This window comes from Caenorhabditis elegans, chromosome II (assembly GCF_000002985.6).
Source record: "Caenorhabditis elegans chromosome II".
NCBI lineage: Eukaryota > Metazoa > Nematoda > Chromadorea > Rhabditida > Rhabditidae > Caenorhabditis > Caenorhabditis elegans.
Window position 1 is genome coordinate 9,295,822 of NC_003280.10, and position 19,914 is coordinate 9,315,735.

A 19,914-nucleotide genomic window follows, 5' to 3' on the forward strand; every position below is an offset into this window, starting at 1 on the left:
AAGGAGAATTTCGAACAACTTTCCATTGTCCTATTGTTTCTTCTTTGTGAAATGAAAGTGAAACCGGTCCTAAAATAAAGAGAACGAATCCAAATTAAAATGAGAAAACGGTTCATTCGATGTACTAGAAAAATCCATCACAGACCTTTAAGAGAGGAGACAATTGTGGAGAGAAATGGGAAAAAATGAAAATAAATACATACAAATTATTAAAGTTTTTAATTCAGATTTGGTCAGGGGGTAATGAGAAGGACCCTGTTTGTCGAGCTAACAATGCAGTGAGACTTTGTATATTAGCATTCTTAACTAGTTTTTTAATTAGAGAAAACAGAATATTAGAGAAATGGCCTATAACATTATACGAATAATACTCAATGATATCAATAATTAGAGAAAAAGTCCCGCTGAAAGACAGGTCAAATTCCTAGCTGCAAAAATGATAGAAATCTCGAATCGGAGTGAGAGAAGTACCCTGGGCATGGCTGAAACTACATAACAACAGTGAAGAAAAGGATTGAGGGGGAAAATGGGAAGATGATCACCGATAAAACAACAAAAAAAAAAGAAAATTTTTGGGAAGAAGCATCCTAATCAGAATCACCATCCTCTGAATATGCATAATTAGCATCATGACGTTTCATCAGCGGGGATGCTCCTTCGACACGTCGATGAAGCTTTTGGCTCGGATATCCACGTTGATGGGTTGGTGGTCGACCGGCTCCAGATGATCCTGAATTTGAAAATTAGTTTTATAGGATAAGTTGGATAAAAAGCTCACCACTATGAGATCCTGCTCTATTATTATGCTGCTGAAGAATCGAATGAGCTGGACTTGCCAATGACCATGACTGCAATCGACTACGAATTTCCGAGAATGTTGGTCTTCGCTCAATGTTTTCATGCCAACATTCAACCATCAAACTGTAGATGTTGGTTGGACAATTGTGAGGGCATTCTAGTAAATGTCGGTTTGCAACAAGCTCAATAACTTGTTGATTCGATGCTCCTTCGTATGGTTGACGACCGAAAGACCAAATTTCCCAAAGTGTGACTCCAAATGACCATACATCAGATGCTTCACTGAATCTTCCTTGTTCAATTGCTTCTTTTGACATCCAACGGACTGGCATCCAAGAGCGATGGAGCATCTAAAAAATAAAATATTTTAATCAATGTTTTATGGGAAGAAAACTACAAACCTTATAATAATCACTTCCATAGCTTGTTCTCATCAATCCAAAATCAGCAATCTTAATAGTCCTTGTATCTCCAACCAAACAATTTCTCGTTGCCAAATCCCTATGCACAAATGACATTGACGCGAGATATTCCATTCCAAGTGCAATTTGAGTCGCAATATACAAGAACTCAGCGTTTGCCTCCGTAATTCCTCCCATATCATGATCCGCTGGTGGCACTCGAACCTTCAGCAACTCGTGAAGATCACCATGAACCATGTACTCAAAAACTGCGAGAAGAGAGTTATCCATATAACAGACACCGATAAGCTTAATGACATTCGGATGATCAAATGTCGCAACTGCACGAATCTCCTGCTCAAGTTGTGCTCTTTCGGCATTCGTTGCGTCATGTCTGCATTTCTTAACTGCTACAGCCATCGGTTCCGGAGCAAATAATCCTGATGTATAGATTCCAGAATGCACAACTCCAAACTGTCCTTCTCCAATTTTCTCGCGAACACTCAACTGTGATGGAGTGATTTCAAAGACCTTGTAAGAGTTATCATCAATTGGCTCTTGAGATGGAAAACGACGAGCTTGTTGGAGATGTTGATCCATTGGATATGGTGGAGGTCCGAGATGTTGTGCAGATGGGAGAAGTGATGTCATTTCAACGTGAGGAGGTACCCGTCCCATTATAGGTGTACTTGTTCCATTTAATTTCCGATAATATGCAGAATTGGCGGCACTATTGATCACAGAAGGAGCACTGGAGCAATGTGCATTCTGATGACGTGTCTTTTGAGACTTCTTCTTTGCTCGACAGCAACACGCACAGCAGAACAAAAGAAGAAGTAAAAGGGAAAAGAATACTCCACCACCAACAAGAGCTACTTGCATTGTAGGATCAAGAGAATCCCAAAGAGCTGTTACAGACTCTGAGACGCCTCCTTTTGTGCTTCCCTCCACTTTCTTATCATTCAAATGAGGATACATATCACTTGGACATTGTGGAACATCACAGTATTCCTCTTGACCCATTGGCTTTGAATAGCACCATGGACGGCTCTTCTTGCCACCTGGGTTTCGGCAATAGTTTTTAGAATTCATAAGTTCTGGGAAACGATGAACATTAAAGTCACGAGATGTCGAGTCGATCCATGGAGCACATTGCTTTCCAGATGATGTTTGGGCAACGGTTCCTTCGTATTGTGTACCACTGTTCACATAACACCAATGGGTAAGATGACCACGATTTACTTCGGCAACGGGGCTCTGGAATATGTTTGGTAATTTATAAATTTAAAAAGTAGCCGGGAATCTAATTTTGGAGTTACAAAAACATAATTTTTAAAGATCAATATATGTTAAAACTTACACTCTGAAGCGCCGTGCTCATAACCGGAATACAATTTGATGTAGATGATAACCGAGAACACAACGGGAATAACGCCTTTGGTGTATCCCCAACCAATTCGTGTTGCGCGGCAAGTGCCAATTCTGATGGGCATTCGTCATTCTGCAAAACAAAATGTAAGAGGTAGGTCAAAACATTTATAGATCAGCGCTCACCTGAATAACGTCACAATCGTGCTTGCAAATCGAAACAATTTGATTGTTAGAATCCGATTCGCAAACTTTATACATATGATGACAAGCGACCGCCTGTGATAGTTGCCGACACTTTTGAGAGATCGTCGGTGCTCCGTTGATGAACAACATGGCGGCTCGAAGATTACGGTCAATGTCATACATTTCCTCTCGAGACTCGTTGGTCATCATTACAAACTTGTTGGACAAGTACTGTCGACACGCTTCACCACGATACTGGACACAGTCGCCGACACGGTATTTGATACCATCTAGCCATCGTTCTGATACAGCGACAGGGGCGTAGTTGGAGCCAGCTGCTGAGTCAGGGACACGGTAGAGGTCTGCGTCTTCTTCGTCTGGTAACCGTCCACGATCCATCATCTGAAGTTGGAAAATTAAGTTTTGATATAAAAATATTGGAGACTCGTTGGAGACATTGAAAAACTTTAACTATCATTAGGGAAATAAGATCACAAATTTCTTAATGAAATCTATTTTTGATCTGCCTGGTGATCTGGTCTCCTCTCCTTCCATCGATAAAACAGTATGAATGACAAAATAAGGAGAGGGGTCCAGGTAGATCAAAAATACATTTTTCCGACGGTACAACTTTTCCAAAAAGTCAAACCTCGTAGTCCTCGTACTCGTCGAATGCAATATGTTTTGTCGAGTGATGTGATCCTTTCTTCTGTGACAATTTCACCGCATCCGGCACGTTGTTCACCTGAAGTTTCATTGGTTTTTTCTCGTTTTCCCGGCCGGGACCTCAAGAGCAATGAGGAATAGTTGCGAGCACACAGCAACAGCGGGCAGATCAAACAGAAATCAGTTTAGTTTGAAGGTGCCGAATAAAAATTATATAAGTCTAGTTGATGATGGAAGAAGAAAGAGAGGTGCCGGAGGGAATGGCGTACTGATAGTGAGCCAGTCTGTGGACACAGGGTCATGGAGCCTGGGAATCTACAGTCAAAGGTGGGTGGGGTCAGTTTATGGGTATGTAAATGAACATGTGAAGATCTAGAGAAATGTGCAAATACTTTAGTATTCAAATGATAATGAAGTTGAGCGCTCACAATGGGGAAGTTTGAATTCTTTGGAAAAAGTTCAAAATTATTTCTTATATCGAGTACCAAACTTCTAACTCGGGATACAGAGAGATATAGAGAGGATGAGTCCTCTAGGTTGGAAGAAAAAGAAGACGAAGGAGTACGTAGGGAATGAGAAGAGGGAGGAGCCTCATAAATCAAGTGAATCTCGCATTCCGTCAGACAAGCCCCAACAAACGACGACGCCTGTTATTTGTTGCACTTCTCACTTTTTTCTCGAGAGCCCGAAGGCTCCGGGAGGGAAAAAACATGAGAATGAGGCAATAAAATAGGGTGAAAATAATGGGAGATTATGGGGTGGTCAAGTGAGTTATGGGAATTTGGAAGAAATGATGAATATAGCTACTGGTAAATAAGGTAATGGAGATAAAAATGTTGTTGGCTAGAAAATGAACAACGATTTCGATAGAATGCAATTGTGGTCTTGACCACAACAAATTCGAATCTTGTTCTCTTCAATTGGCCCGAGAAGGCGACATTTATGGGCGGTGCATATGATTAATGCGAGTTTGGTGTGCAATAGAAATGGAGAGAGAGAGCATCTGACTGATCGAACGTTTTAGGAAAGAAAACGGTTTGTAAATAGAATTTAGCGTTGTCCGAGAAGAGCAGAGAGAGTGAAAGATGGGTAGACATGATATGTCCACGAGAATAGAAAAAGTGATCGATTATAAGAGATTGGTAAGAGAAGGAACGTCGTTGTCATCTGGACCTCATCTGGAGATTGGTTCAGTAAACAGAAATGGCAAACCAAAAGAGACTCTTTTAGAGAATGAAAAACGCAGAAATTTTCTCGAGGCAAATACCAGAGGAGTATATGTCGCATAAATGAACACCTGTTTTTGCAGGCCACTCGTTTTTTTGTTGATTTTTCTGGTCCACAAATGAATATTATTGCATGAGTGCTGGCTTTCAAGGTTGTTACGTTCAAAACTTGGAAATGATTTTTTGGACAAAAAATGGAGGGAGCTTATCCGAAATGTATACGAATATATTTCTTTGACTAAATTGGAAAAATGTTTCGGGTGGGACACCACACAGAGAAAAGAAAACAAAAAGAAGAAAAGGAAAAGAATAAACCGCCGGGTTTGGAGGCACATTAGAGTGTTGAAAACGAGTATGTACTACGATGATCCAAGATGTATGTACTAGAATATGCACGACCATCCCAAAATTGGTTTCTGGGGAAGACTTGCAAGAGAATGTGAACAATTGAGATCCGAAGAATTATCATAAGTTTCAAGTTTTATACGTTTATTTTGGGCCTATTTTTAGTCTTATTAAATTCTATTGTGGGCATACACGCGGGCCTACTCCGTATTTGGTTTTCGAAAAAAATTAGCGCAAATAAAAGTTTTTCTAACATGAAACTATTATTTCAAAACTAAATATTCTAGTAAAACCCTAATTAAACTAATAAATCAATAAAATGGCAGAAAATGATAAATATCATTAGAGAGACTGATGTTTCTTTTGATAATAATCATAAATAACCACTAATTTGCTCTCGAACGGGGTCTATCATCGGGTGGTAGGTAAGATAAGAATAGATAATATGATTGAAAGAGACGCCGGAAGATCATAGAGCAGTCAGAAGGACGGGCTCACAAGGTTTTTCGGGAGTTTGTCGGCACAAACGGTTGTGATAAAGAATTTTTCAATTAACTCTATAATTCATTTTTCCATTATTTCATGTGTTTTTTTCATTTTGCAGATTTGTCGTCGAAACTATACATAACAATCTGTAAATAACAATGATGAGGGAAAATGTGAGAAAGGACCGTAATGGATGGGTGGTTGACGGAGAATCGAATCGAGATAGGAGAGGTCTGTTTGTGAGAGGGAAGCAGTGAGAAGACAGACCGAATGACAGATGTGCACTATATGGGCGGTTCAATATCTATTTCAAGAGCTCTTTTGACATGGTATTTTGAAGTGGTGCTGGATAAAACGTCTACAAAAAAACTGGTTGAAAATCTTGTTTCAGTCGAAAAATAATATTTTCAAATCTATTAACAAGGAAAGGAAGTCAGTGGAAATAATTTTTTTTAACTGCAATCGGGCCCTTTGTAAAAAATTGTAAAATTTTGTAAAAAGGCTCAATTCGAAGAAATATGTAGCTTTTTGCATGCCCGGATACAAAAAAATAGTTTTGGAATTTTTTCAAAAAAAAAAAATTTTTGACCAAAAATTTGGTGTCCAATGGATCGAAAAAATTTCAGATTTTTTTCAAAAAAATAAAAATTTCCAAAAAGCTCCCACATTGTTTGTTAGACCCTAAAAACCACCAAAAACAATTTCTAATCGCTCAGAACCACTTTTAAGGCCATTTCCTTGACCTAGAATTCAGCGAAAAAATGCACTGGAACACTTTCAGATGGCGATTTCAGGGGTTCAGAGTTGAGTTCCGCCGCTGAAATTTTTGTGGTGATCTAGTCTAAACATAAGCTTTCAAATGACATACGTCTCAATTTAAAGTCCGATACTAGATTGACTTCCTTTCCTTGTAAGTGAAATTGTTTCATGAAATTGAAAATGACGTTTTGGCAATACAACGAATTTACCCTACATATCAGTCCACTAAACTTTAACAACATATATCTTGCTACATTTCACAACTATCAAAAAATATCACAATACCAATATGCAAAAAAGGAAATAACAAATGTTTCCACATATGATAATTTTTGTTAAAGCAAAATACAAGAAAGTTATGAGCTACCAAATTAGAGCAATGCGGTGCAACCCTGATAGAGAAACATAGTAAAAAATGTTTCCTAGATGCACTTGAGGAAACCTCAAGTGCATTTTTAAAAAATATATCCAACAAGTAATCTTTTTCAAAACTATTTGGCGGTTTGCGTTTTTTTAGGCATTAAAACCCGAACCGTTTCCCTCCAAAAGTCGCAAATCATCTTCAGGTGTCGAAAATTGAAAAATGAGATAAAGAAGATACCAGTAACTGAAAAAAAGAAGAAGAAAACAGGAATACTAGTAAGAACAATGTGTGGTATTCGGTGTGGTACCACACATAGAGAAGGAGAGGGAAAAGACGAGGAGAACGATCCATCACTGGAGCTGACAACTATCGAGGGTCTATCGATGAGGTTGAGGTTTTGGCAAAAGAAGAAGAAAAAGGATGGACAATTGGGGATGATATGAAACATTAATAAAATTATTTGAAAACCCTTTTAAATTTAGTAAGCATATAATTTAACTTCTAGACAAAAATTGGAAGACAATTTTTATAACTTCAAAACTGGCAACATTCGATTTGAAAAATTGCAAGCGATAAAATTTCATTGATAGCAAAATCGGCTTAATTGGATGTAATTTTTCTTTGCTTTTTTTTACTTTTAAATTTGCTTGGTAACTCTTGGAGCATTTACTTTGGAGCACTAAGAAAGTTTGAAAGTGACCCAACAGGTATCCTTGCACTAGTCCAGAAGGGTCAGCTGTTTCAATTGGAGGTCTAGTTTATTGGGTTTTCTATGCTCACTTTTAATACGCAAAAACGAACAACAAGTGGGGGTTTGGATACACTGGAAACTTTTTGGTTGTCAAAAAAAAATAGAAAGTTGTAAAATTTCCAATTTAAAAAATCAGTTTTAAGTCACACATTTCAGCATAACGGAAAAAAAACAGAAAGTGGGTATTATATACTTTTCTTCTGAATAATTCTGTGCAAATCGCAGAAATTTTAGTTTTGAATGGTATAAAATCATTCAAAAATAATTCCAGGCAATTTTTGTATATCCACCGGCAATGCACGTGCACAATAAAATTTTTAACTTTCTGCTATTGGTGAAAAAAATCGCACTCTTTCAATTGTTTATTTCAGTCTTACCTGAACTGTGGTGAGTCCTGTTTACGGTAGATTGAATATAACAATTTTTAGCAAAATGCGATCGGTTTTTTAAAAAAATTTTCAGTGCCCTCCTATATCTAAAATGCTCTAGGATAATAGGTTTCGCAATATCTCCAGCAAAGTGACCAAAAAATAACCGACTCATTTCGAAATACTCTCACTTTTGAGATGGCAAAATGCTGCTAGTACTACTTCTACTAGGGAGCCCGAGACCAAAGACAATTTCAATTTGGTGGGGTGCAACAAAATGGGCACCCCTAGCACAGCTGATGTGAGCGGAAAGGAAAAAGGCATCGGTTGATGATTCAAAGAGAAACGGAAAAAGGAAAGAAAAGGCGATGCGCTACCAATTGGTACAAAGAGACGGAATGAAAGAGAAATGAAATTGACTATACAAGTCTTAAAGAGCTCCATTTTATGTCATGATGTAACTGTGCTTGGAACATTCTGACATTTTTCTAGAACTACATCCCAGCTCGCAACATATTCCCATTCATCTAAAAAGTTCCAACTAACCCTGAGCACACTTGTCGTGTTAACCGAGGCTGCTGGATTTGAGACAATGCATTGATAGTATCCACTGTCTAATACGTCCAATTGTGTAATGACTAGTCGAGATGAATTCTCCTTATCACGAATTTTCACTCGTTTCGTCTTTTCCACTGGACCATTGTTTTTGAGCCATCTAAAATCAAAAAAAATTGAGTTTCGGAAGTTTGAAGCGTTTTTAGTCCGGCTAAAAATTTAGCAAAAGGTATCTTTATCGAATTTTGAGCCTTGCAAAAAAAAATATAAATTTTAAGCTACAATGGATTTTTGTAAAGTTTTGTAACTTGGAGGAAGTACAAAATTTTTCAAGGTTTTTTCAAGCTTGGAATGGTTCTGCAAGAAGTTTTTACAACCAATAGGTGGAGTTATATTTCAAAACAAATATATAACAAATATTCTTAAGTTGCAAACTTTAATTTTGAAACCTCCAAACAAAAAAATTTATTGAACCTATTTAATAATTTTTTAAATGTTTTGTATGACGGTTGTTGATAGTTTTGCAATTATTGGAAAATTCAAAATTTTTAATTTTCAAAATTTAAGATTTAACAAATTTTCAAAAAAAAACTTACATAAATTTGAGTGGTGGGGTTCCAAGTGCTTCGCACTTAAACCGAACCTCGTCTCCCGAACTTTTGGTGGCATTTCGAAGTTGAGAAGTGAGACGGATGTACGGTCGTTGACCAGTTGATGTACCCTCCATTCTGAGACAAAATGAAAGTTAACGAAAGAAATCTAGAATTATGCAAATTTAGAACTAAAATATAACATATTCCCAAAGCAATAAATTCACCGAAAAACAATTTAATGGAAGGATGTTTGTCTTCAAGGAAGAGCCAGTTGTCGGGAATAACGAGGAGGCAATGGAGAGAAAATGACATATGGTCTTGGGGTATTATGCAAATTGAGAAGGCGAGATAATAAGGGAAAATGGTGAGAATTAATGGAATAATTGTTATGTTTTCATTTGTAAATTGGCTTAAAGTTGAGTGGACTGGAATGATTAAGTCAGAAAAAATGTTGAGAGTAGATAATTTTTTAACCAAGATGAATACTAGATTTGAAAATTTAAAAAAACCTATGTCTATAAGAGAAATTAATTTGAAATTCGGTTATTATCAAACAAAAACCGCAACAAATATATCATAACGTTGTATTAAGTTTATCAGTTTATAAGTTTTGATAAGAAAAAGAAAATTAACTATTAGGGGGTCTACAAAGAAATTATAGTTCGTCATTTTTTTTCCAAAAAGGGTAAAATTTCTAAAAAAGTACTGTTCGATGAGCTCAATTTGAAAAAAAAAGATAATGCTCAACTAGAGCTGTTGTTTTATACAAACATTGCATTTCTCGAACTTTCAGTTCGGAAAAATAAAAGATTAAAAAAATTCAACTAATGAACTGCAAAACTCCGATATTCGTAAAATTTTACCAAAAAACGGCTAACGAAAGACGACACCAAAAGGGGTCATAAATTGCATGAAGCTGTCGGTCAGTCAATGTAGGAACTAGTAGCTCATTATTCACACAAGTGGGATGTCGCATAGCCAGCACAACTCGGTCTCTTCCTAGAGTCCCCGAAAATGAAGTGAAATTGGACAGGCGATTAGAGAGTACATAAATTTACGAGATTACAGAGAAACTTGCAGAGAATAGTTGTGCTCTCAGAGAGATGGAGATGACACTTTTCTTTTCAAAGTGAAATTGTCCGAAATAGGAAGAAAGAGAGGAGAACTTTGTATTTCTATTCATATTAAAATAAGTGGAGACTTGAAAAGAATTGGAGTACTAGCGCTAGTAGTCGTTCAAGTTTTGCTCTAAACTTTAGAATTTTTTAGAAGGATGATGGTTGGCATTGGAAAACCCAAATCTTTAGAGAAACTTAACAATAAATAAAATTACTTAAACAATTTCTTGACCAAAGAGAAAAATGCAAAGAAATAAACAAAAAATTAAGAAGCGGTCGAGAAAACTCAATTTTAAAGATTTGGTAGATCAAGTCTGAACAAAAGATCAAATATCCAAAAAAAATATATGAATGGTGGAGGGCCAAGAAAACCTCGCCAAAAATTATGATAACCACCCTGGTTTTTAGAAAATGCCTATCTAGACTTCAAGTTACATTCTCCGTTTTCTTCTCTGAATTAAAAGTGGAGCAATTATATATTTATTTCTAAGAAACCTTAAAAACTCGCATTCCCAGCAAGTTTCAATAGAATTTTTCAGTGGAAACTTTAAGATCAAATCCAAAAAAACATTAAATTTCACAACAAAGTATAGCATCTCAAAAAAAAAACTCAAAATCTTGTCCCATGTCCCAGCTTCCGAAAAATGACAGATTGTTCAAACAAGCGAAGATTGAGCAGATTTTTGCACTTATCGACAACGACGACACGGAGAAAACTGCTCAAGAGCCCTAGAATAATCGGATCAAGTGTGTATGGTCCCGGGGTGATGGAAAAGGGTACGCTTTTTGTATGCTTATGTTCTCAGTGAATGGTGATGAAGAGGGGATAAACAGATGTGTGGAGATTATTGCTTAGAAATTTTGGTTCTTAAAAGGTTTGAATGAAACATTTTAGAGGGTAATCAAAGTTAGAACAAATTGATCAAGAAAAGGTAAAGTACATAAAAAACATTGATAGACGAGCATCATTGCAACGGAGCAAAATAAAAAGATTTCTCTATTTTTAAATTTGAATCTAGCATCAACCTACAAACTATTGTATGTTTGGAATTATTTGTAAACATGAACAAATTATTGGTAGTAATGCTACAAATTTAATTTCCAAGACTCGTGCAGGAAGAAGAGTACAAGCTAATTAGGTCTCTCTCCATCACTTCTAGTGAAAATAAATGAGAAATGAGTCGGATGGATTGGGAGGGAGGAGAAGCAATGAAAAGAGCATCAGTCAAAACTAATCGAACATTTGCTCCTTCTCCACCATTGGCTCCTCATTCTCGCTTCTTCTTCTACCACCAAAGGGACCCTGTGCTCACTCACTAAATCACGAAAGTTGTCCGTGTGTGTGCGAGACTTGGGGGCGCGTAAATAGTTGAAATAATGATGAAGATTGATGGAGTTGCAATGAACTAAAGAACATGGGGAAATTCGAAGAGTCACAGAGAGATGGAGAATGGGCTCATGGTGCCAAATTTGAGAGTGTGTATGTGACTTGTATTTCGAATTTTCAAATTTGGAATCAAGCAATGTAGTTTTTTGGTGTTGAAATTTTTTGGGCAACTATAATAGAAACATAAGAAAAATTACACTAAGAAGTTTCTGAAAATAATCTTTCTAGGGAGTATAAGTTTAAAAAATTGACTTCCAAGTTGTCCAAACAAATCACAAATTCCTATAAAAGATCATCACAGTCTCTACAGAGAGCCAGTAAAAGCCGACTACCGACAAGGATAAACATGATGATGAGAACGGAATTGGAAAGTGGATCACAAACATTGAAACAGTGTGTTAGGCACAATTTACTACAGAAGAAGAGACCGAGATAGATACAAACACTTTTCAACCCAATGTTTTGATCTTACAATCACTTTCGGTTGTTGGGTGTACTTGCAATTGGTGGAATTGTTAATATGAAAATTTAAAAAATCACTCAATTTTTCTGTGCCTGAAGAAAGTTGACTGTGAATTGACTAACTGCAGTTTGCCACCCATTGAAAGAAATGGAAATAGTTCAGTCTGAGCAAAATAATTTCGAAATCAAAAATGCTCTATCAGGTATAACCTTGCCTCAAAACAAAATTTCATCTAAACCTGAACACGAGACTCACTAGTCAGTAATAATAGCCCACCTAAATGACTATTATTCGCATCGAAATGCGAGTTCCATTAGCCTATTCAGGAGTAATAGGATATTGATCCAATTGCAAATATACTGACAGAGCCTGGGAAACAAGTATAGACAAAAGGTGTGAAGGGAGTTTTGGAATACGGGAAGAAGATGGAATGGTAATAGATAGATGACGTAAAAGATGTGGAACGCATGCTCGGCTGTCAGGTCAAATTAATGGAATCGGTGATAAGAGAAGAAGAAAAATAAGAGATTTGATAACGAATATAAAAAAGTAAGTTTTGACAAATTTTTCTACATGTGAGGCTGAAGATATAAAAATAATTTAGAATTTAGTTAAAAGTTGTGGAAACAAATCTTGCGCACTTAAAGAATAGTTCTCCAAATGGCAAAATATGGAGGTTTGTTAAAAACCGTAAGATTGTTTAAAACTATCTCCAGGATTTTAGTACACTAAACCTAGAAACCAAAATAAAAATTCAAGATAAATTCAGCTAATTCAAGTTTAGGAATATTTCATTTCCGGGGAGGAGAAGTGCGGATTGACTGAACGATATTTAGGATTAAGCAGACTAAATCAAGCTAGTATTAAAATGCCTATTATAGATTAGTAATAAGACCTTAATATTGGAATCAAACTGTTTTCTAATCACTAAAAACCGTTCAAAAATGATTCGAAAGTTATAAATTAATTAGAAAAAGAAACTAATAAATAGTGATAAATTAACTTCTTTTTTACGATGTGTCATCATTACAAGGCCAATAAATTATAAATCGAGTAGTCCATCCGTCGGATGAATGTGCGGAGCGCGTTTGGCGGGGAGGGCCCATTCGACAGAATCCCCGAGAAATAGTATACTGATTCAATGAGACGCAGAGACACAGGGGATGACTGACAGTAGGAAAGAAGGCAGAGGTCAGTCCGTTTTGTCAGATATTAGGGAAAGAGAGAGAGAGAGGAGATGGTCACGGTTAGGGTGGGGGTGGTCCGTTGTATGGGTGAAAGAGGAGGAAGACGTCCGGGTGTTGGTGGATGTATATAGGTGTCAAGTGGATTATGCAATATGTAGAACAGAAGAGGTGGGAGAATGGTCATCCATTATATGGGCATGTCACTCCGTTTGTTTGAGGGAAATGAGCTTGTGTCAGTTAACCCAATTTCCGCATCCGGAATGACATTTTGATGCTCTATAGTGGTACAAAATATGGATGAAAAAATAATAATTGAAATTTCCAAAAGAATGGGTGCTAACGGAAAATTTTGGATCGTGATGTTATATCTAATTACCAAAATTCATCAAAAATGTGAGATATCGGCATTTGGCACCAAAATATTACACAACTTTTCTCTTAAAAATACAAAACTGGCGAAAAAATTTGTAACACTTGACTGAGACCATATCCAAGTATTGCTCGAAAAATGGAAAAAATTGAGCGAGTTTCAGCTTCTGCCCACGTTTTGCCTAAAAGCACTATATAAAGTTTGTCAATTTTTTTAACAAGTTAAAATAACTTAGGCAAAAATCGAGCCAAAAATTATTTTCATAACGATTTGATTTTTGATATTGACAAAGTATTAGCTACTTAAAATTCACAAAAATTTGAAATAAATCACTTTCGAAGTTGACCCCTTTAGCAATTAATTTAACTCAAAATCTAATAAAAATTGCGCTAAAACTAATCGCAAGTTGCAAACTTGTCAAAAAGATGAAAAATGGGAAGTCGACACGACGGAAGTTTTCAAGATTTTGAATGAAGATAATAAGTTGGGTGGAGGGAGAATTGCAGAAAAATTTCCCATTGAACATTATTTTTATAATCAAGATTCTAACGGTGAAGATCACATACTGCATAATACTCATCGGGCGAGCTTGATGAATGTGGGAACGGATGGCGGTAACCATATGGTTTTATTCAGAAATCAAGAAGTAATTGGGTTTATTTTAAATACATTTTTTGAAAATCTATATGAACTGATCTATATGAACATATATGAAAATCTATATGAACTGATTAAATGCTTTTAAAGTTTATATTTTATACGCCAAGAGGTGGACGCGCATTTTAGAGGTCGTTAAAAATTTTTGTAGTCAGCAAACTGTACATCTATAGACTCACTAGATTTAAGCATTTTGTGTTTTTGAGGCAATCTAATAAACTACTTGTATTTGACCCATATTCATTTAATCTGATAGTAAATAACCGAACCGTTTGTTGCCAAAATAGGCAGCTACAGTTTCTACCACCCGTATCTAATTACTATAATTATCGTATCAAAAGACAGTAATACTCACGATGCATTTCCGTAGTGAAGACCCTCATCGTCGGCTGGTTCTATCACGAGATCGTCGTCTTCTGGTCGGGGAGACATTTCTGGAATATTCAAGATTTAGGGTATAAAAATTAAAAAATGGAACGAGATGGTAATATACAGAGTTCAAAAATTTATTCGAATCGAGAATTTCAGCACCAGTAACATAAAAAAAGGTAATTCAAATATTACTTTAAAAAAACAGAAATTCATAAAGTTCAGTGAAGCAAAAGTTGAATTGAAGTATAAAGCTTAAGCCGGCTAAAAAAAAAGTTGAGAAATGGCAGGTGAGATTTCAGAAATCGCAGAATTTATCATGAGAATTTGAGAGGAAATTTAAGAAAAAGTATAGAATTTCAGTTTTCTTAAGTCATGAATTCGACAACTTTTCTCTCTTCTAATTCTGAATTCATTTCCAGAAGAGACGCAGGTCTTTTTCATTAGATGACAACTTTCAGGACCACCAATGAAACTTTTTTTCTCAAATCGAAATGAATTGAGGATGAAGTACAAAAAGAGACGGGAAAAAAGTCATTTTCATATTAGTAGTACACATTTTGATGCGCTTTTCCACTCATTTTGCATGTAAAATAAATGTGATGGATGACTGAGAAATGAGCAGGAGCACGAAGAGTTGTGAAGCAATGAGTTAGAAGAAAGAGTTGGTGATGAAAAATGGAAGAAAATTGAATGAAAAAGAGATTTAGAGAAGAAAAGATGAGCATTCTTTCATGCAATTTTAGTAATACACGGGTTTTCACACCTGTCTAATAAGGCTTATAAAGCAATTTGGAAAATAATTGAGTTTCCTGACACAGCTGGATATACACTAGATTGTCACTTATTTTAAAAGTAAGAAAGTGGAATTATGACGAAAGTTTGTCAAAAATTTAGGTGTTTCACCCATCAAAAAACTCAACTGTAAAATTTTTAAAATGGTGTTCTTAAAATGTTTAATTGCATGATTTTATTTCCAAATATTTTTTCTAATATTTCACTTTGTCATTTTAATACTAGAAACCAAATCCCAATTTATACTTGAAAATCAAGGTCCAAAACAAACTCCGGAAATAACGTGAGAAAACCAAATGATATGCTTCCTGTTGATGTTCTGAATGGAATTTCAAACGGGAATTCTGGGAGAGTCCCATTCGAAGAAGAACAGCTAAATTTCAGAGAAAACATTTATATATTGCACAAAATATGAGATCATGGATCTTCTAATTAAATTATTGAAAAATTGTCACATGTCCAGAAAGTCCAATGAACGTTCGTAAATTCATGGGCAGGTTTCCAAACCTTTCGACTATGTGAACAAATATTTTCAGGTCGATTAAAAAACTTTCAGAACGTGTAAATGATTACAATAATTTTATTAGAAATGATACGGTAGATATAAACAAATTGGCCAAAATGTATGTTCCTAAAACATGTGTGATCTGCAGTAGATATTTCGAAACCTTCAGCATGAGCTAATTTTGTATATGTTTCTCAAAATCCTAGATACACTGGAGCATTCATCCCTGAGAGCGTAAATCGGATAAAAAGAGAAACGCAAAATGATTATTATAGAATTTGAAAGTAAGTGCATGCTCCTGCTCGTGCTGCTTCAGAATTGTGTTCACCGAATGTAGAAGAGAGAAATTTCAAGAAGCGGGTCCTTGAGTGTGAAAATTTGTTTATGCTGCTGTTGGAAGCAGAGAAGAGGATTAGGCGTTGAGCACAAGGAGCTATGAGAGAAATAGACGATTATAATCAAAATGGACAACAAGTAGCCGTAGGAGAAGAAAATTGGAAATTGAGTTGAGTTGGTACGGAATTCTGTTGGTGGGAATTGTTTTTGAATAGGCATGCTGGAAATGTTGTAGTACTAAAAATATTCCCAAAAAACTAAAGTTTAGTCGCATTTCAATCACTCAGAAGCTTCTATGCTAAATAAAAATCTATGTGTGTCAAATTTTCAATACAATCTAAAAATTTATAGTATGGTACAGTTATCAAAAGAAAGTTTTGATAGGAGTCTATTAGATGTGAAAGTCCTAATAATCAAAATACGGGCAGATCGGGTTTTGAGTTGTCTTCACCGTTATGCTGGAACTTTCTTAAACTTTAATTTCCTATTTTGCAAAACAACTTGGAACAAAACTCTAGAGAAAATGAAGAAAATTAGCATATGCTCATATAGTTGGAACAAGAGAAATCTGATTAGCTAGGACCGCTTGTTGTACTTGATTCCAATGTGCCAAAAAGATGGCACATCTGGAGGGATACCTCTAATTAGAAATATTCTTTCTTCCTTCTTCCTCTTTAGACGTCAACAACGACAACAATGGGTGGATGAACCAAGAGAAGAAAAATAGGAAAATGGTGATTTGAGCCAACAGAAGGGTGTGAAGAGCTCTGGCACCCATAGGTACGAAGGGTATGAATGGGACCATTGAAATGTGAAGGATAAACAAGAAGTTTTGAAGAATTCGTAATCGTTCTCTCCGGAAGTTTGTCTATTCAAAAATGAGAACAAGTTGAAATGAAAATAGAGTGAGAGACGTAGAATAAGGTGTTCAAAAGATCGGATTAAGCAATGGGGGATTGCTAAAGGGCGGGAGATTTTGGAGAAGGAAACATTCAAAAAGTTTTGAATTATATTCAAAATTGACACGAAATGATTGAATAGTTTGAACATATTTAACATATTCAAGGCGACAGCTCAAAGAAAATTCAAATTTTTTAAGGAGGTCTGGACTATCTCTATAGGTACTGTAGATTTCATGGGTTACCATCGGAAAAAATGAATTCATGTTCAAAGTTTATTTTTCCTAATTACTACGTTAGCAAATGCTTTAACTAAATTAAGGCTTTCAAATCTAGAGGGCGAGCATGCAAAACTTTGAAAGTTTTCACAAGCCAGAAAGCTAAGCTGAAAGATTCGTCTTAAATTCGAAACGGTACAAATTCTAACTCGAAATTTCTACAAATAATTGGAGAACACAAGAGCATAGATGATCTTCTTCTTCTTCTTCTCGAATATCAATTTCGGGAGAAGTTGAAGTGCAAGCACCTTCTTCCATTCTCAAAGACTCTCAGGTGTCTCCTCATTGTGTTCTAACCGAGTCTAACACAACAACAACAGAGGAGCTCAGGCTCCCGTGCTCAAACAAGGCAGGAAGTATGGCACACCGAACCTCTCTCTATTCTCTTGTTCCTTTCACCAATCTCTCTCGTTTCCTAATTACGGTATTACGTTTCGGTGAGTATTGAGAGACAGAGATAGGCAAGTGCAGTGGAGCGAGAAGCGAAAACTTGAAAGAAAAGGCGGGGATCATAATAGGGACAATGGTTCAAAAGAGAAGAGCTATTCAATGAACAAGTAGTCAAAAGGATTTGTTGAAATGCTCCAAGAAGAGGAGGCAAATTATGAATGGGGTAACACGAAGGTTTGTCGAGCTCAACAGAGAGTAATTATACTTGAGCAGAAGCCTAACACGTCCTAATGTACTAAAAGCTTAGATGTCGGGAACCCTTTTTGACGTTTTTGATGAACACGAAGAAGAACAATGGAACGGTTAAATGAATGGGCAAGAATGAGAAAAGATGTACAAGGCACTTCATTTTCTATAATTACAAGAAGCTGGCTGAACGGTCAGCTGTGACATTCGGAAATATTTGGATACAAAAGAAGGGAAAGTTTTGACATGAGCATACTCGTTGCTCAACCTTTGCAATACAAAAAAGAAAGTGCATGAGTGGGGAGCCTATTTTAGACCTCAACGATCAGACGCAGGTCCTACTCTTGGCATTAATCTACTAAATCTTTGGCATTTTCTGAAACAGGTAAAATTTTTTGAGCAAAGCATTAGGCAAGTTGAAGCCAAATTTTCAGTATATCAAAAATTTGCAGTTAACATGTGTGGATAAAAAAAAGGGTTGTTAGGGGTTCTAAAAATTTATTTTTCCTAGAAATATTCGACCTTCAAATAGCAAATCTCTCTTATCACGGTCATTAGGGAAGCATAACCAAAACATATCTCATGTTGTCGTTCCGTTCTCGCAAGAACTCTACAAAAAACGAATAGGAGCGAGAATTTCAAAGTTGCAAAGTCCCCTAATTCTCCAATTCCTATAGAGACTGGAAAATTGACTATACGCAGACACAATCGACAGGTTTTGGAAACTAATTTGAGTTGTCAGATGTGAATGGAATAGGAAGAGAGTGAGAAGGGTCATGTTGAAAGAATTTTTGGAAAAAGGAAGGATAATCGGGATTTGATTTCGGACAAGCTTTTCAAATAATTTGAATGCTTGGTGACGGATTCTGGGAATTAATAACTTTTGAAGTTTGGCAAATAGTAGCTAGCTAAGTAAGAACTTTAAAAAATAGGACTTTTTATCAACGTTTTAATCGAACTTTTATTCGTTAAATTTTCTAAAATCTAACTTTTGCTTAATTCTGAATTACACAATTGGGTTTCTAGATATGAGCTTCAAGAAAACTATACTCAGAATACACATAATTCATGTCCAAATAAATCATACTAAAAGCTCATCCAGGTGAGCGCAATAAAATTAAAAAGCTTTTGTGCAATAAACGAAACTCAGACATCTAGCAAACGAGAGAAAGAGAGCGGGAAAGTGTGTTCAAAACGTCTCGAATTTCCGGACGGATAACCGCCGACGATGTCTCGAAACGAAATTCAATATGTCGTGGAGAAGAAAGTGCGTGTACTTGGGAAGAATGACGGAGGATATGCGGAGATTGTTTTAAAAGTTTTAAAGCTGCAAGAAATTGACACCTCATCTGAAACATCATTCGTTAAATGATCAGAAAACTGTGTGGTGGTAATTGGATACATATCAGAGTGGAAAGGGGGTGTGTTTTGATCATGAAAACCAAAGAAACATTGAATTTTGAAATTTGCAAACTGTATTTAAAACATAACTTTGGTGATGTTTTTTTTTTTCAAAAAATTAGGCCTAGTTTTTTGTGTACAATATTATTTTTAATGAATGGAACAACTTCCAAATCTAGACTAGAAATAGTGTTTTTAAGAATTCTATTTGAGAGCAATTTTCATATTTTTAAAGCTAGACATCCCGATTAAAAATTAATGACAAGTTATTCTAGAATTAAAAATATTTTCTTTAATTATTAACGACAAAGTCAAGGAGCAAATTTTGAGCTTTACCATTTTCATTAGATACATCCTCTTTAAAATGTTTTTGAAGACGATAATTGATTGAATTTTTCTCGGGAATGGTTCTATCACTTTCTTAACAAGTTGATAAAAAAAAGTTTTTTTCTAATTTCCCGTATCTTTTACCGTATCTCGTTATACCTAGTTCTAGATATGTTTTTAATTCATTACAGCTCAATAATTAAAGTGAGACCTCTGTTCAATTTTGAGACGCGGTAGGTATATTTGTACTTTACATAAAATGAACTCAAACACTGGGGGAAAAATTCGTAATTTTGAAATTCCATATGACGAATTTATAT

The 19,914-nt window shown here is 35.8% G+C and overlaps 1 protein-coding gene and 1 non-coding gene across 4 annotated transcripts; both read right to left on the reverse strand.

The window, feature by feature from the left end:
- Positions 1 to 93: 93 nt before the first annotated feature.
- Positions 94 to 14,483, reverse strand: cam-1 (Tyrosine-protein kinase receptor cam-1). Of its 3 annotated transcripts, NM_001026736.5 has the most exons (9): positions 14,404 to 14,483; positions 8,870 to 9,001; positions 8,265 to 8,433; positions 3,403 to 3,498; positions 2,754 to 3,155; positions 2,560 to 2,700; positions 1,200 to 2,456; positions 779 to 1,148; positions 97 to 730 (listed from the first exon to the last, which is right to left on the reverse strand). In NM_001026736.5, exons 1-9 carry the CDS (start codon positions 14,478 to 14,480, stop codon positions 588 to 590), a joined length of 2,787 nt encoding a protein of 928 aa, NP_001021907.1. In that variant the 5' UTR covers positions 14,481 to 14,483; the 3' UTR covers positions 97 to 587. The 3 variants fall into 3 exon arrangements, with proteins under 3 accessions (NP_001379452.1, NP_001021907.1, NP_001021908.1); NM_001026737.6 differs by lacking the exon at positions 14,404 to 14,483 and having other exon boundaries at positions 8,870 to 9,032; NM_001393151.1 differs by lacking the exons at positions 8,265 to 8,433; positions 8,870 to 9,001; positions 14,404 to 14,483 and having other exon boundaries at positions 94 to 730; positions 3,403 to 3,502.
- On the reverse strand, positions 4,490 to 4,514 carry D2013.11. The gene has a single exon (NR_051527.1). It is a non-coding gene; the product is annotated as an Unclassified non-coding RNA D2013.11 (non-coding RNA).
- Positions 14,484 to 19,914: the final 5,431 nt, after the last annotated feature.

Coding starts and splice junctions, on each gene's coding strand:
- cam-1 (NM_001026736.5), bottom strand. CDS start 14,480: ATGTCTCCCCGACCAGAAGACGACGATCTCGTGATAGAACCAGCCGAC. Junction 3,499..8,264: donor ACACGACAAGTGTGCTCAGG/GTTAGTTGGAAC, acceptor ATGAAACTTCAG/GTGAACAACGTGCCGGATGC. Junction 3,156..3,402: donor ACGAGTACGAGGACTACGAG/GTTTGACTTTTT, acceptor TTCCAACTTCAG/ATGATGGATCGTGGACGGTT.